Source organism: Phoxinus phoxinus, assembly GCF_949152265.1.
Source record: "Phoxinus phoxinus genome assembly, chromosome: 3".
NCBI lineage: Eukaryota > Metazoa > Chordata > Actinopteri > Cypriniformes > Leuciscidae > Phoxinus > Phoxinus phoxinus.
Genome location: NC_136878.1, coordinates 11,189,213 through 11,204,949, shown reverse-complemented (window position 1 = coordinate 11,204,949; position 15,737 = coordinate 11,189,213). Strand labels below are relative to the sequence as shown.

General features: G+C 35.5%; 1 protein-coding gene across 1 annotated transcript in view; it reads left to right on the top strand.

The window, feature by feature from the left end:
- aacs (acetoacetyl-CoA synthetase) overlaps positions 1–15,737 on the top strand; it is a 42,728-nt gene that overhangs the window by 17,020 nt on the left and 9,971 nt on the right. The window contains exons 5-11 of the mRNA XM_079607074.1: positions 708–805; positions 4,062–4,176; positions 4,298–4,379; positions 5,300–5,450; positions 7,718–7,798; positions 9,017–9,141; positions 15,076–15,140. Coding sequence (XP_079463200.1) covers positions 708–805; positions 4,062–4,176; positions 4,298–4,379; positions 5,300–5,450; positions 7,718–7,798; positions 9,017–9,141; positions 15,076–15,140 — 717 coding nt within the window. The remainder of the gene's footprint in view (positions 1–707; positions 806–4,061; positions 4,177–4,297; positions 4,380–5,299; positions 5,451–7,717; positions 7,799–9,016; positions 9,142–15,075; positions 15,141–15,737) is intronic.

Genomic DNA, 15,737 nt, shown 5'->3' with positions numbered 1-15,737 from the left:
GTGTGAGTGAATATATGGCCACTTTGCTGATGAGGCCAGGCCTTATACATGGCCTTATTGCCGCAGTATCATTTAGCTAATGGACAATGTTTCTATTCTGTATCTTTCTATCTTTACTCTCTCTATTGTGTTCAATACACAATATCATCTACATTTAAACCAAGTATTTTGGGAAGGTGATTTCTTATCAAAGTAAAAAATGTATATATACTTAATTTAATGGTAACATTTATGTGTCTTTGCTAAGCTTGAATTATACATTTAAAATAAAGCTGATTTCCTTATCTTTTTTTTTTCTTTCTTTTTTTTCAGTAAATCTTGATTATAAGGCACAACTGTTTCTGCTTAACTTGACTCCTTCCGGCTCACAAATTGGATGCTCAACTGAAATATTATTGCCTCCACGAGTCACTTTGGTCAAGTTTATTAAAATATATTTCCTTTTTAAGTAAAACTGCGACTGTATTTAAGCGTCACCTTTTAGGTGCTGAATTTGTCATTCTCCCCCTAGTGTAATATCTTCAGTTTTCGTCTCTCTTTTGCCAGTAAAAGCACAGTATTTCTGAAGATCACTTAATATATTATGCCTGCTGAGTGCTCACTAAAACAACTTGAATCTCTTAAGAGTTATTCTTGCACAGTTCAGGTGATGCATTGCTGTTTGTAATGTAATTTTGTCTGATATATTCTCACTCTCTTTACCTCAGGATATCTGCCCAATGGGATTCATGCTGTTGAGGCCATGCTCGCTGCAGCAAGTATAGGTGCCATCTGGAGTTCAACCTCTCCAGATTTTGGTGTCAATGTAAGAGCTTTACATGCATAGTATACTACTACTACTACTACTGCTACTACTACTACTACTACTACTAACGTATACTACTACTTTAATTGTATGAAGTATGCAGTTAGTGTGTAGAAACAACTTAATTTTTTTCTGTGATCTCTGGATTATCTGAACATTTAAAATCCTATACAGGCTAGATCAGGTCAGAAAGGTATTTCACTTTCACTGTGATCCAGGGAAGTTCAGAAAGTATGAAATTATAATGCTGACAGATTTCAAACATGCATGCATGGCCACTTTTATTTTATTTTACCTTTTATTTTATACTACCTAATGTTCTAAAGTTTGGGGTTGGTAAGATTTATATATATATATAAAAAAAGTATCTTATGCTCACTAAGGCTGCATTTATTTGATTAAAATAGTTAAAAGTAATATTGTGAAATATTATTATGATCTAAAATACCCGTTTTTTATTTTAATATGTATTGATGGCAAAGCTGAATTTTCAGTGTCGCATGATCCTTCAGAAATTATTCTAATATGCTGATTTGCTACTCAAGAAACATTTGTTAAACCTCTAATGCATGAATTATGTTTTTGCATAAAAAAAAATTTTTAATCTTATTTTCTTGAAGATTTAAGATAACAGATTAACAAAAAAAAAAAAAAAATTTTTTAAACCCACCCCCTTTGCAGATTTTATTTTGTTGCCTCAGGGCAACGCTATGCAGTATAGGTAGTAAATCACAGAGAAAAATTTAATATTGTCTCAACGTTTATTAGGAAAATCAAGAGATTTGAAAATGCCTTTTATTTAGAATTTACTAAATATAAGAAAAGGGCTTTAAACATGTATTTTTCTGCCTCTCAAACCTCTTTCTGGGGTCCATTCTTCATCACTGTCACTTTCCTCAAGCTCACTGTACTCACTAATAAATCCATTGTTGGGTATGATTCTGACTGATCGCTCCTTTCTACCATAAAATGTCCCTGCATCCATTTTTCTGTAAAACATCAGTGCAGAAAAAGCAAAAACACTGATTTTGGCCTTCAAGAAAGACACATCTACCATCTTGGCATTGCTATTGCACTGACACTAGCCTGTAAAAGTACAATTTAATTATTATTATTATTATTTTACCATATTGTGCACAAATAACATGTAATGATGTGTGATAACATCCAAACACATTGTCAGCAAAGACCTCATAAAAAGTACCCCTTATCGCATAACGTTGCCCTGAGGCAACAAGAAGAAAAACTGAATTTCTAAACATGCTAAATTAAAAAAAAGTTAATAAAACTTGACAAACGGCTTCTCTACACCTTCATGCACATACATATATTTTTTATTTACAGTTCATGTCATTGTAAATAAGATTACTGAAGCAAATAATCTTACATTCTTCTCACACCATGTGCTCCTGTGACCACATGTCAGAAAAGGAAGTCCCGCCTTCAAATGATGCTTGATAGTGACTCCCACACCTTATTGGACCATTCTATAGCAATCATTTGACCATTTTGATTGGTTGCAATTATTTAAAGAAACATGTACTGGAAATTAAACTTAAAAACACTTTCCGTTGCCTGAGAGCAACGCTATGCAGTAGAGGGTTTAGTCAATTTTGAATTATCAATGTTGAAACCAATTGTGCTACTTAATATTTTTGTGGAAACCGTTATACTTTTTTCAGGATCTTTTGATGAATAGAAATTTCAAAAGAAAAGCATTTTATTTGAAATTGATCTATTTTTTTGTAACCTTATAAATTACTTTACTGTCAATTTATTGCATCCTTGCTGAATACGAGTTAATTTATTTATTTTATTTGAAAAATAAATCATACTGGCCCTAAACTTTTGAACCGTAGTAAAGTATTTCATACATTTGATCTTCTTCAGCTTCAGTCACTGAAACTTACAATTTATTTAAAATTTATTGATAATTTTAATAAATAATAAAGAAATGAAATGCTCTCAAGGAACACTTATGTATCCAGTCAGTGGCAAGGAGAAATCCTTTTCGTCTGTCAGCGGTTACCTAAAGTAGGAACCTCAGATTTGGATTTTGGCAGAAAGAATGCCTCCATTTTCCCTCGGCTGCCAGGCATTGCTGCACCACGCTGACCCGGCATTCAAATGCCCACATGCCTTCATACTTGCACTGGTGCAGTTGTTGTCATGAGCTTCCACTGTCTTGTAGTCTCATCTGTTAAATCCACTCTATTTATCCCACAAACAAAAGTGATCAAATATAAATAATTATATTGAGTTGGCCATATTATTGCAACATGTCGGCTCCCACATACAAAAAAAGTAGGCCATCTAGCCATCAATTCTCAAATGTGTGTGTGACCTGTTAGCTATGTCAAACACTCTGTCAGACATGCACACACTTTTCCTCTCGCTCCTGCCACTCTGTGTCTCTCTCACATACACTCTCCTACGAGGAGATTAAAGTAAGTCTAAAGCCCCCCTGGGCTGTAGTTATTCCATTAATAGGACTGCCTTTAGCAGCTAAAGCAAGACAGATTCACCATGGCTTATTGACTAAAATGAACTCTGTAACTACACTGCTGCCCCCTGTGGTTAAGATGGGCTACTACATCACATTGCTGCATTGGTTTTACACTACTGTTCAAATGTTTGGGGTCAGTAAGATTTAAAAACATTTTTTGAAAGAAGTCTCTAATGCTCACAAAGGCTGCATTTATTTGATAAAAAATAAAAATTTGATCACAAGTTAAAATGTTTTCTATTTTAATATGTTAAAATGTAGTTTATTCCTGTGATGGTAAAGCTGAATTTTCAGCAGTGTCACATGATCCTTCAGAAATCATTTTAATATGCTGATTTGGTGCTCAGGAAACGTTTCTTATTATTATCTGTGTGATTCTTTTGTAAATAGAAAGTTTAAAAGAACAGCATTTATTTGAACATCTTTTGTAACAATGCAAAAGTCTTTACTGTCACTTTTGAACAATTGAATGCATCCTTGATAAATAAACATACTATTTTGTTTAGAAAAAAATCTTACTGACCCCAAAAGTTTTTGAACAGTAGTGACTATATAGTGTATAGCATAATTTTTTTTTTGTTTTATATATATATATATATATATATATATATATATATATACACATACATATACATTTTTTTTTTTGTATATTAATATGTAAAGTAAAAAAAAAAACACAGCCTATTGTGTGTGTGTGCATCATTACTCCTGTGTTTTACCTGTCTTTCATGTCTCTCTTTTCCTCTTCAGGGAGTGCTAGACAGAATTTCTCAGATCCAGCCCAAGTTGATATTCTCAGTAGCAGCTGTTGTGTATAACGGCAAGCAGCACGACCATATGGAGAAACTCCAGAACGTTGTTAAAGGTATAAAGCACACATTTTAGCTCACGCACCGCTAGATTTTTCCCATCATGTCGTCTTGTTGATATGTTTGCATTTCATTGAGCCTCATATAATTGTCCCCCCCCCCCATCATCTCTCTCAGGTCTCCCTGACCTCAAGAAGGTTGTGATCATTCCATACGTTCGCTCTCGACAAGAAACCGACCTCTCCAAGATTCCCAACAGGTCTGTGCATCTATGTGTGTGCTAACAATCATATTTTACGTACAAGTTTTAATTTTAATCGGCAAGAATGCATTTCATTGATCAAAAGTTACGACATAATGGTACAAAATAAAACTTTCTATTCATCAAAAAATCCTGAAAAGATGTATAATTTAATATTAATATCATAAATATTAAGGAGCATAACTGTTTTTAATATTGATAATAATAAGATATGTTATTACATAGCACCAAATCAGCATATTAGAATGATTTCTGAAGAATCATGTGACACTGAAGACAAGGGCAAGGGATGATGCTGAAAATTCAGATTTGCCATCATAAGAATAAAAAAATATTAAAATATATTAAAACAGAAGCTGGTCACTTTAAATTATAATAATCAAACAAATGCAACCCCAAACATTTGAACAGTAGTGTGCATTTGTATATAATACATTGGTGTATTATAAAATGAATTATTAAATGTGTATATAATATGGCAAGCCTAATATTTGTTGATAAATATATGTTGTGTTATTTAATATTAAAAAATAAATGTGATTTGGGTATATTCTATGGAACTTCTTCTTTACTGTTATGTAACCCGTGGCTATGATAAACTGCTACTTCAAATTCACACATTAATATGGAATCTTACTTAAGATGGACCCTGCTGTGAAGTCAGTTTTTCAGGTAACTTTTGGGTGTTTGGAACATAGCTCTAGTGTCTGAATCACTTGCGTTGTGGAATTCCTCACTTATAAATCACTTTGTCTAAATCAATGAATTTTAAATGTTTGTTAGCCATTGTTAAACTGAAGACTAGATCAATTCCAAATTTCTCCATGGAGTTCCATATGGTATATGGGTTTTATATTGTCTGGTTACGGTAGAGTCAGTACTGAATCTCTGTCTTCTGTACTGTTTTTTTTTTTCAGTGTGTTCCTGGAGGAGTTTTTGGCCACGGGTAAAGAAGGGGATCAGGACCCTCAGCTGGAGTTTGAGCAGCTGCCCTTCTCTCATCCTCTCTTCATCATGTACTCTTCTGGCACTACGGGAGCTCCCAAGTGCATGGTGCACTCTGCTGGGGTGAGTGTGTGTTGTGTAGAGTCCAAATGATATATTGTGCACTGTGCAATTCCCACTTGAGGCATCCATTTTCAGATTAATTTTGAAGCATCCTGTTGTTCCGAACATGACGTATAAAGAAAGAACATACAGATGGTAGCATATGTTTTCCGCTGAATTATCAATTTACAATGTAAAAACTTAGCTTGGGGCAGTATTTTTATTGTTAACTAAAATTATTAAAGCTCAGTAGTTGAAAAAAAAAAAAACTAAAATAAAATATAAATATCAGTTAGTTGCCATGGTAGCATTTCTCATTATTGTTTAAGTTGAAGTACTGAAATAGCTAAAACTGAAATAAAAATAAATGAAAGCTAAATATAAATGTTTAAATATATATATAGATATAAAAATGTAAAAAAAATTAATAAAATAAAACTATAAAAATGTCAAGCATACAACAAAATTAATAAAACTTGCATTTAAAAACAAAAAAATACAAATAAAAGCAAATTATTAATAAATACTATGATATTAGATAAACTAAAATAACACTGATTTGAGGGGACCAAATATGTTGCATCAATAGCCACTTTTCCACTGTCAGGCCAGTGCGAGCCAGGGCTAACAACATCCCGGGCGGGGCCAATAGCCTTGGACCTCAAGCACCGGGAAAAAATTCAAGTTGCGTTTCCACTGTTGGACCAGAAGTGCCGCACCGCTACCCTAAAACATGCCTCCATAGGACGGTGTCACACAAACTCATCATTTCACCAGCTGACTGAAATCTTGCTAGATCGCAAAATGAGCATGACTGAAACTAACTTGAGATTCCAGTATCGCTATTTGACCAATGTTTACAATAAAAAATTTTTACAGTGACAGCAATTTGTGTCAGGAGTGCACATCAATCATGCTGAATCAAATTCAAACAACTCCATTAAGGCTTTTATGAGTCCAAAGGCTTAGAAAAATACTGATAAAATAGGTTTACGTCACATTTCTTTGGAAAGAGTTAGCATTCCTATTCATTTTCCACAGAATTATGTGATCTAAGGAGGTTTAAGCGATCTCTCCCATCTCACCATGCCTTCGGTCAGAGCAACAGAGGGAGCTCACCGACAGAATACTCAAAGTTATGAGTTATACGAGTTAACCGGAGTTCATGTTTTTTAATGACGTACTGTATATGCGTATGCTTTAGTCCGGTATCAACAAAGGCACAGGGAAGAGACGGATGAAACATGAAACCAAATAAATACACGATTATAATCATGTATGATATGAGGGAACGCAAAGCTTTTCTTGGCAGTTCTTCTCACTTCCTTCCTAATGCATGTTGGTCATCACGAGCAAAATCTGTTGAATCAGCAACATAGACCACTAGATGGCAATAAGAGACCATTTTAAAACCTTTACGACACTATAAGCCAGATGGGATGAGCAATTATGTGCACCAATCCAATACGTTCTGAATGCATTTCCTGGTTTATCCCAACATTAGGGACTCAGCAGCCCACATGGATGTAAATCAACCTGGGTTCCTGTACACATTCCCACAAATACACAGGTTCCACAGAAACTTCATCTGAGTGCTTGATCTCTCTTTTTGTCATATGTGCTTGGTTGGTGTGTGTGTGTATAGCACTGTGCTTTTTTTTATTTCACGTTTTCACAGCTTTTCCCTTCAGCCTTTGCGGCGTTTGTGTCTGACGCCTCTCTTGCGTGTTATAAAATTAGACCGCGGTGTGTATGAAAACACACAATCATACATGTGTACACATGCAGCTGTATCTTTTGCTCTTTTCGCTCTATGGATGATCAATATTCAGTTACTTTTATGAAAACACTACTTGTGTTGGGTTATGGCAGTTAGAGAATGAATGAACGCTCATAATTAATGCTTTCACTGGGATACAGGTTATGCGCATATTACAGGGTTTGTGATGGTTTTTCCCAGCTCTTTTTTGAGTCCATGCAGTGTCGCTGATCCTTTAGTTTGGTAATAAGGTCGTTCCCTGCCAGCCAGAAGGCATCTGAACGTATGACACCAGCACAAGAGAAAGAGCTTGAGGAGAACGTCACATCCAGAAAAACAAACACATTCCTCAACTAATGTTTTTGTTACACCTCCTCTAATATTACAGATTTTTCTTAGCCATTTTTCCACCAACCTGTCTCGATGTGATTTTTAGTGAATGTATAAAGTACTTTCCCCTCAGATTCACACAGATGTCCTAGCAGAGTAACCAGTTACCACTCTGACCCTTTTGTTCTCCATTCCCCAGGGCACTCTCATCCAACATCTTAAAGAACACGTTCTCCATGGCAACATGACCTACAACGATGTCATCATATATTACACTACGGTATGTATCTGCGACCTTAGATGCCGTAACTACACCGTCACGGGGGGAAACGGTATCTTTCTCTAATGACGTCCATTCAACAATATATTATGTAACAATATATTCCGTCACAATATGTCGCAATACAAGAATGCAACAATATGTATGGAGGATAGTTCACCCAAAATAAAAATCACTGTGTGAGAAAGTTTTTAAAGTTTTAGTGTCAGTACGACATTAAACTACTATATAATGTTGAAAATAATGTATAATAATGCAATGGGGGAATATTTGTGGGTCCTGCTAATGCCAAATGTCTTTGTATCAGTAAAAAGTGGCCTACATTATTTTAAATCTATCTAGTCAGTGAAAGAGTGCAAACATATTCTTCTAAAATAATTCTGTATTTTCAGCTTCAGAATCATGAATATTTTTATTCTGGTGTCTCTATTGTCCTGTGCATTGGATGTACAGCACCAAGTCCAAGCCTATTAATTTACACCCACAATATAATACCAAATTTAGCATTTTAATCAACAGTTCATTTTTTGTTAACCTTTTATCATATGTCTTGGTGTATCGCAATAATTTCGTATCGAATCAAATCATGACTTGAGGGTATCTTTACACCCCTAATATATATAAAATAAATAAATAAAAGTTACAATTTCTATCTTTCTTACTGACCCCAAAATGTTGAATAGTAGTGGCATTTCCAGCTCAGGTGATTAGCAGCACGCAGGTTGTGTACTTCTACAGGTATTCTAGATCTCTTTGTATTAGTCTATGATTAATATTATTTTGTGCCACCCCCACAGCCTTGGTTATTACAATGAAAAAAGTAATCTCAGAGGCAGAGAACATTATTACATTTTGATGAAAGATTATGAACCAACTTTTTTCTTAAGAATAACGTACACTTATGAACCGTACACTGGAACAACAGAGACATTTATTAATAAATCAGGTTAACATCATACTCCATGATGTCTGTGTTAGGAAAATGTATTTTCTTTCCTCTGTGTCTTTTGTTTGCTAAATGAAGGTACACTGAATATTGAATATTTAGTTAGTCCAGTGTGATATTCAGAGTCATATTTGAATTAAAATGGACCATTTTGAACACTGTTTGTTAAACCTTGTGGATTAGTTATGTTTATCTACAGAAACCTGGTCAAATACGAGACAGAAATGATCTGACCCAATCTAAAAGCAGGTCTCTCTTTTTTTTATGTGCAGACGGGCTGGATGATGTGGAACTGGCTTATGTCCTCTTTAGCCGTTGGGGCTTCTGTGGTCCTGTACGACGGCTCTCCTCTTATTCCCACTGCCAATGTGCTCTGGGACCTCGTAGACCGTTTGGGGTAAGTTTGTGTGTGTGTGAGAGAGACACTCTCTAATGAAGGTGTCACAGTCAGGAGCGTCAGTCTGTCTTTTTCCTCATGCCCTTGCTGTAATTGGCCGAGGTGTGGCAGCGCTTATCACTAGCATCTGCTGTGCCCTTTGTGTAAATGACACCACATCACCACGGCAACCTGATTTAAAGAGACCGGTCTAATTGGCCACCTCTAATGTGGCATCGAGTTCCTTTCAGAGTTTACCTGTTATGTGTGTGTGTGTGTGTGTGTGTGTGTGTGTGTGTGTGTGTGTGTGTGTGTGTGTGTGTGTGTGTGTGTGTGTGTGTGTGTGTGTGTGTGTGTGTGTGTGTGTGTGTGTGTGTGTGTGTGTGTGTGTGTGTGTGTGTGTGTGTGTGTGTGTGTGTGTGTGTGTGTGTGTGTGTGTGTGTGTGTGTGTGTGTGTGTGTGTGTGTGTGTGTGTGTGTGTGTGTGTGTGTGTGTGTGTGTGTGTGTGTGTGTTCGTTTTCAGTCTCTCTTGGCTGCTGGTGAAAGCTTCTATTCTTAACTTTCATTGTCTCGCCTTTTCCCAAGAGCAAGAAAATAGAGACATTTTTTTTGCAGCAGCTTTTGGGAAAACCAAAACATGCACACATTTTCATTACTCACCAGACCCATGTGTGCTGCTTGAATTACTTCAGAGACATTGATTTTAAAATATTTTAATTAGGCTTGTCAATTGATTAAAAATAAAAATGTAAATTTAACGCACTACCATTCAAACGTTTGGGGTTTAAGATTACATTTTTTTTTTTTTTTTAATGATATTAAAACAGCAAGGAAGGACAACGTTTATATTTTAAAAAGTGCATTTATTATGTTGCAATTCAGTTATTTTTATTTTTAAATAAATGCTGCTCTTTTATATTTCTCAAAGAATCCTGAAAAAATGTCTATCATGGTTTTCACAAAAATATTAATATAAATGTTTTCAACATTTGAGAATAAGAAATGTTTCTTGAGCACCAAATCAGCATATTAGAAACATTTCTGAAGGATCATGTGACACTAAAGAGTGGAGTAATGATGCTGAAAATTCATCTTTGCCATCACAGGAAAAAAAAAAATGTTATATTAAAACAGAAAACTGGTATTTACAATTGTAATTATATTTCACAATATTTCCATTTACTGTATTTTTAAACAATAAATGAAGAAATAATAATAATAAAAAAATCAGCCTTAAATAAATGCAGCCTTAGTGATCAGAAGAAACTCCTTACAGATTTTTAAACGCAAGTGTACATTTTAATATTTAATTAAATTAAATTAATTGCAAAAAGACCCTTAATAAAGAGAAAATTTAAAGACAACATTGTGGTAAACAAGTAAAGTATTGAAGAGACATTACAAAAAGTTCCTTTTGAAGTTTTTTTTTTACAAAATAGTTCAATAATTACAAAATGTTAAGCCTATCACAGTCCTGGTCCACAGCAATTTATTTCGCAGCTGAGTCGGTTAGTAAAGTCAGTCTGAATGTTCATGCATGACGCATTATCACATTCACTCTGTACTATTTTTTTTAAATGTTGGTCTGTGTACACGTTTGTCTTTGCCATTTCTCACCTTTAAAAGCATGTCCCCCGCGTTCAGTTCCATGCAGTTACAGTGTCTTACTGTTCTGAATGCAACAATGCGTCCTGCGTGGTCTGATTCTGTGCAGTCTGTTTTTGGTAAATGTGATTTGGCGAGGCGTGTTGCCTGTAGTAGCAGCTGAGCTTCAAGCTTGAATTGCTTTAATCATAGGAATATTTCTTAATGTGGAATTTACTTATGGGTCAGGTGGCATGCTTAAATAGTGTGTTTTTTTTATCACATTATTTTTAATTCATATTATTATTTAAATGAATGTGTTAAATGAACTGTCCTAATTTTGAAAGGCAGCTCCGGTTTGTGTCTGAGAGTCTGTTATGCAATTTATTCCTCTGGGCTGTATGGGGTTTATTTAGAGTTCATTGTGATGATAAAAAGAAGATTAGAGGATATGCTGTTGTTCAGTATAGATCAAACCCACAAACTTTTACCTGTTAATCCTGGTCATTTAAAGTCAGCATGAAACATCATCCATGAACCATCATCTATTTTGTAAATGCAGGTTGTTGATCTTAGCATACTTTGGCTCTCCGCATTCTACGGCTGTAATTTTCGTAATTCACCATCTGTGTGCTTCAGCCCAATTTTTGTGTCTTTTTTTTTATTACACTATGAGATTGTTTACGTGATAACCTGTTTTATTTCAAAAGAGCAAGGACAATCTTGTTTTACATTCCTTTAAACTTAAAATTGAAGTACTTTACGAGCAGAATAAAGTGTTTTATAGACCGGCCATTTTTAGGTAGGAATATGGCCGGTCTATAAAACACTTTATTCCGTTTGTAAAGTGCTTATTTCAAAACTAGTAACACAGCAAAAGTTTGGTACACCTAAAAATGGTAATTACAAGACTCAAGCTTAATACTTTTGATCTTTTAGTCTTTTTCAAATAATTTGCAGATCATAGTTAATACCCATTCATACCCTTGTAGTGTGCAGACTTCTGAGACGCGTACTGACACGCCGTACTATAGGTGGCACGACAGATTTCAACTTCGTTTTAAGACTTTGGTCATCTAGTCTTTAATTGTGTTCACTATCCAGATGAGAGAGCAGTAATGAGCAACAGCGAATCAAGTTGTGAGAGAGCAAGGCATTGAGAATCTGGAGCAAAACATAAATAAATAGAAAAACATAAAAATACCTCCCCACTCTCACCATGCACTGTTTCATCTTTATTTTTTTAACTCTGTTTCTTATTTTTCCTGTTCTCTGCAATTCGGTATAAAAACAATCGCATGGTCTTTTTATATTGACAAGAAACACTTCTCCTGTTGCTTTAAGTAAGTTTGTGAAGGAATGTATTCTGGGATCATCACTTCAGTTCAGGTCTGGGATCAGTTGTGTAGTGTACTCTACGCAGTCTGAATTTGTAGACCTTTGCCTTTGTGATACAAATAAATGAACAGACTGAATCAACCCATCTACCCCTCTTCTGCAGACAAGCTTGAACTCTCCCTGATGTCCACCACATGATGAATAAAACATGTTCTCTCTTTTGTCCCTCTATGTTTAGTTGTTCAAATATACTGATCCTGGATTAGCTTTTATCTTCTGCTGGTCCCCCTTCAGATTAATTATGTTTAATGTTTACAAATGATCAATATTCAATCAGAGGGAAGATGTGGTGTCCATGTAGATGAAGATTAATGTGTTAGGGGAACCTGTTCTGGACAAAGGGCCATTGTTAAACTTGGTCATGCTAGACACCTCTTTCTTTGTCCCATATTTTCACTGTTGGTAAGTAAATAGCTCCTGTTTTTGGTCTTTCATAAGACAGAACATGCTAAATATTTATTGTATTGAAGTCAATTGAAGACAATACAAGCAATGCTTTCCCCATAGTTTGATGTGAACCCAGAAACAGTTCTTTAATTCAGTTTTATATTCTATCCAGAGAGTTACATTCATTGAGTCTAAAGTTACCTAGCTATGCTTGCACAAGTTAAATAATGTCGATATAATGTAAATATCTCATTCTCTTAATTTATTGTATTTATTATTTTTGTTTCCTTAACTGCGCTGGTGTAACCCCTTTTATGTTGCTGTCAAAATCAACATCAGGGGTGCCAAATCCTGATCCTGGAGGATCCTTCACCGATTAGCATTAAGCTTTGTATCAGTAGAAAACATGTAGTAGTCCGGTTATATAGTTATTTACCCTTTACTTATACTTATAGTCCGGAAAATACGGTAACTGTAATTTGCAAGTAATTCTGTACACCGTGATAAGTTTGTACACCTTGATAAGTGTTTGTTTATGGTTGGAACTAAAGGCTGCTGGACACGGCCCTGCAGGACTTGAGTTGTAGAGGTCTGCACCGTTAAGCTGGGGCCGGGCCATTACACAATTGGGGGCTCGTCCGGGACCCGAATTGAGCTGGTTTTAAAGACTGAGCTTATTACAATCCAGATAACAAATTGTATGCATCACTACTAATTTCGGGCCAGTGGAATTTGTTTCCATAACTTTCACAGAACATGGCCATGTTACGTTAAAGCAGAGGTGTTTAATCCAGCTCATGGAGGTCCATTGTCATGCAGAGTTCAGCTCCAACCTCAATTAAACACACCTGAACCAGCTAACCAAACTCTTACTAGAACCTTCCAGGTAGGTTTGTTGAGGCAAGTTGGAGCTAAACTCTGCAGGACAGTGGCCCATCAGGACAGTTTGGACACCCCGGAGTGCCTTTTCTGAAGGCTTCATTGGTGATAGCTGATGGATCTCCCCTTAGAACCTCCCACCTGTTGGTTAAAAGCCCAGATCTTTCACCAATAAGCAAAACATCTAGTCAGTACCAGGCTAAGATTTGGTCTACACACATATATTGTGATGGAAGTCTAAATTATATTTGCTTATATTAAGGTTTTTCTTCTTGATGCCAAAACTCCAACAAAGCCAGTTTGCATGCTGGACTCATTTACCAGTTAGAAATTTCCATGCGCAGATGGGGCCAAAATTATGTTCAAGTAGCCATGGCTTGTAAGAAATGAACTGTCTGAATAATTAGCCGAGCTTGACTACTCGAATGTTAGAAAAATTAACAATCCCGTCATAAATTTTGTTTATGGACTATGTAGTAAATCAGAGCTTCATGATATCATAAACGGAAGGAACACATCAGTGGTTGGTCATATCATTAGATTGACACTGTCAAGTTTTCCCTTTTTTTTCCCCTGCCTGACTGATATCTTGCTTGTGAAATCACGTTCGATTTCATTTTGTATTGAATGCTCTTCCTACATCCTAAATGACCCATTACTAACCAGGCCTTGCCAGCTGCCACCAATCACACGCAAGCAGGACGTTGTCATGACACCTATCTACACAGGGGATGTCTCTTTTTGGAAACTATAGAGAGAAGAAAAACAGAATTACAAATGAGTTTAGATGGATACTTAATTACATTTATGTGCTGCTTTTGATATTTTGCACATTATTTGTACAGGTTTTGTCCTTAAGTCTGCTTATAATGTTTTTTAAGACAAACAAAGGTTAGTTTTACCTGACCATATTCCACACGTTCTTAGACCCTTAAATTAAGTCCCTCTGTTTTGAATGGATAACCTCTTTGAATGTAAAAGGAGTAGTTGCTGTATACTTAAAGGAATAGTTCACCCCAAAATTAAAATTAAGTCAATGTTTACTCACCCTTTTGTTTTAATGTCGTATCATATGCCCTTCTTTCTTTCATGGACCACTAAAGGAGAATTAAATTTTTTTATAATTGAACAAAACAAATGTCCAATTTGCGCTTGTCCATATAATACAGTGGATTTGCAGATGTATTTCATGTATTATACAACCTGTATAGTAGTAAGTTTGTTTTACTGTAATTCTGCTGTAAACACAGTGAATCTCTGTGCTAGACAAATGGAGATTACACTAACACAACCATGTTGACAGCATTTAAGCTTGTCTGTGCTCTTTAGATATTACGCTGCCATGACCTCCACCTCTGATTTCTGACCGTGAGTGATTCCATCAAGAGATGGCTGACCGAGGCCTCTGCAGGTCAACGGGCCATTTAGATCAATCCCACCTCATTGACACTGAAAGTGTTCTGCTCTTTGTTTGTTCCATTTCGGGGAGATCTAGATTGCTGTGGTTTTCATGTTTGAGATGTGGCCTAGTGCAGTGATTTCTCAACCAGCGGTACACATATCTCACGTTCCTTAAGGACGTTGTTCCTTATTGTACCTCCTAAATTGCAGTTGTTGTTTTTTTGCAAACTGTAAGAGAGCCCTTTTTGTCTTCAGTTTATACATTCAAAATATACACCCTATTGTTAACATCCATTTTTTTCACAGAATCACGATTTTTGGGACTGGAGCAAAATGGCTGTCTGTTTTGGAGGAGAGAAATCTAAAACCAGGTGAGCAGCAGAATGATTGTGATCTCTTAAAAAAAAAAAAAAAAAGTTTAATATAAATATAAAATATATTAATATAAAAATTACCTAAATTTAAAAAAAGTACACGTAGCAGTCAAATATTTATCAATTAAACCACTTCAAGGTTTTTGGACAATACTTTGGTTTGATACATTTTAATGATATAATAAACAATGGCAGGTCTATTAGGCTTATGTTTTTATGACACATCCGTTTTTCTTGTCTTGCCTTTTTACATTTACAAACCTATTTTTAAGTGTGCACAGAATTAAGGCGGTTTCTTACTTTCCCAGCAGTCTCTAGATGCTACCGGTTCATTCACTAAATAGTGTGTGTACTTGTGAATATTCAATAATAATGAGACAAACTGAAAGTGAATTAAAATGCAAATTACAGTGGAAGACTGGGTTTATCTGTGCCATGAGAGCAGAAAAATGAAGCTCGAAAACTTGAAATAAAAAAATCGACCATATTTTGTCAGGATACGCGGCTACTTATGAATGTCTATCAGTGGAAAAAGATTGTTACGCCCATGCTAACCAGCCAAACCTTTACCCCTGCTGTGCAAGTTAAATCAAA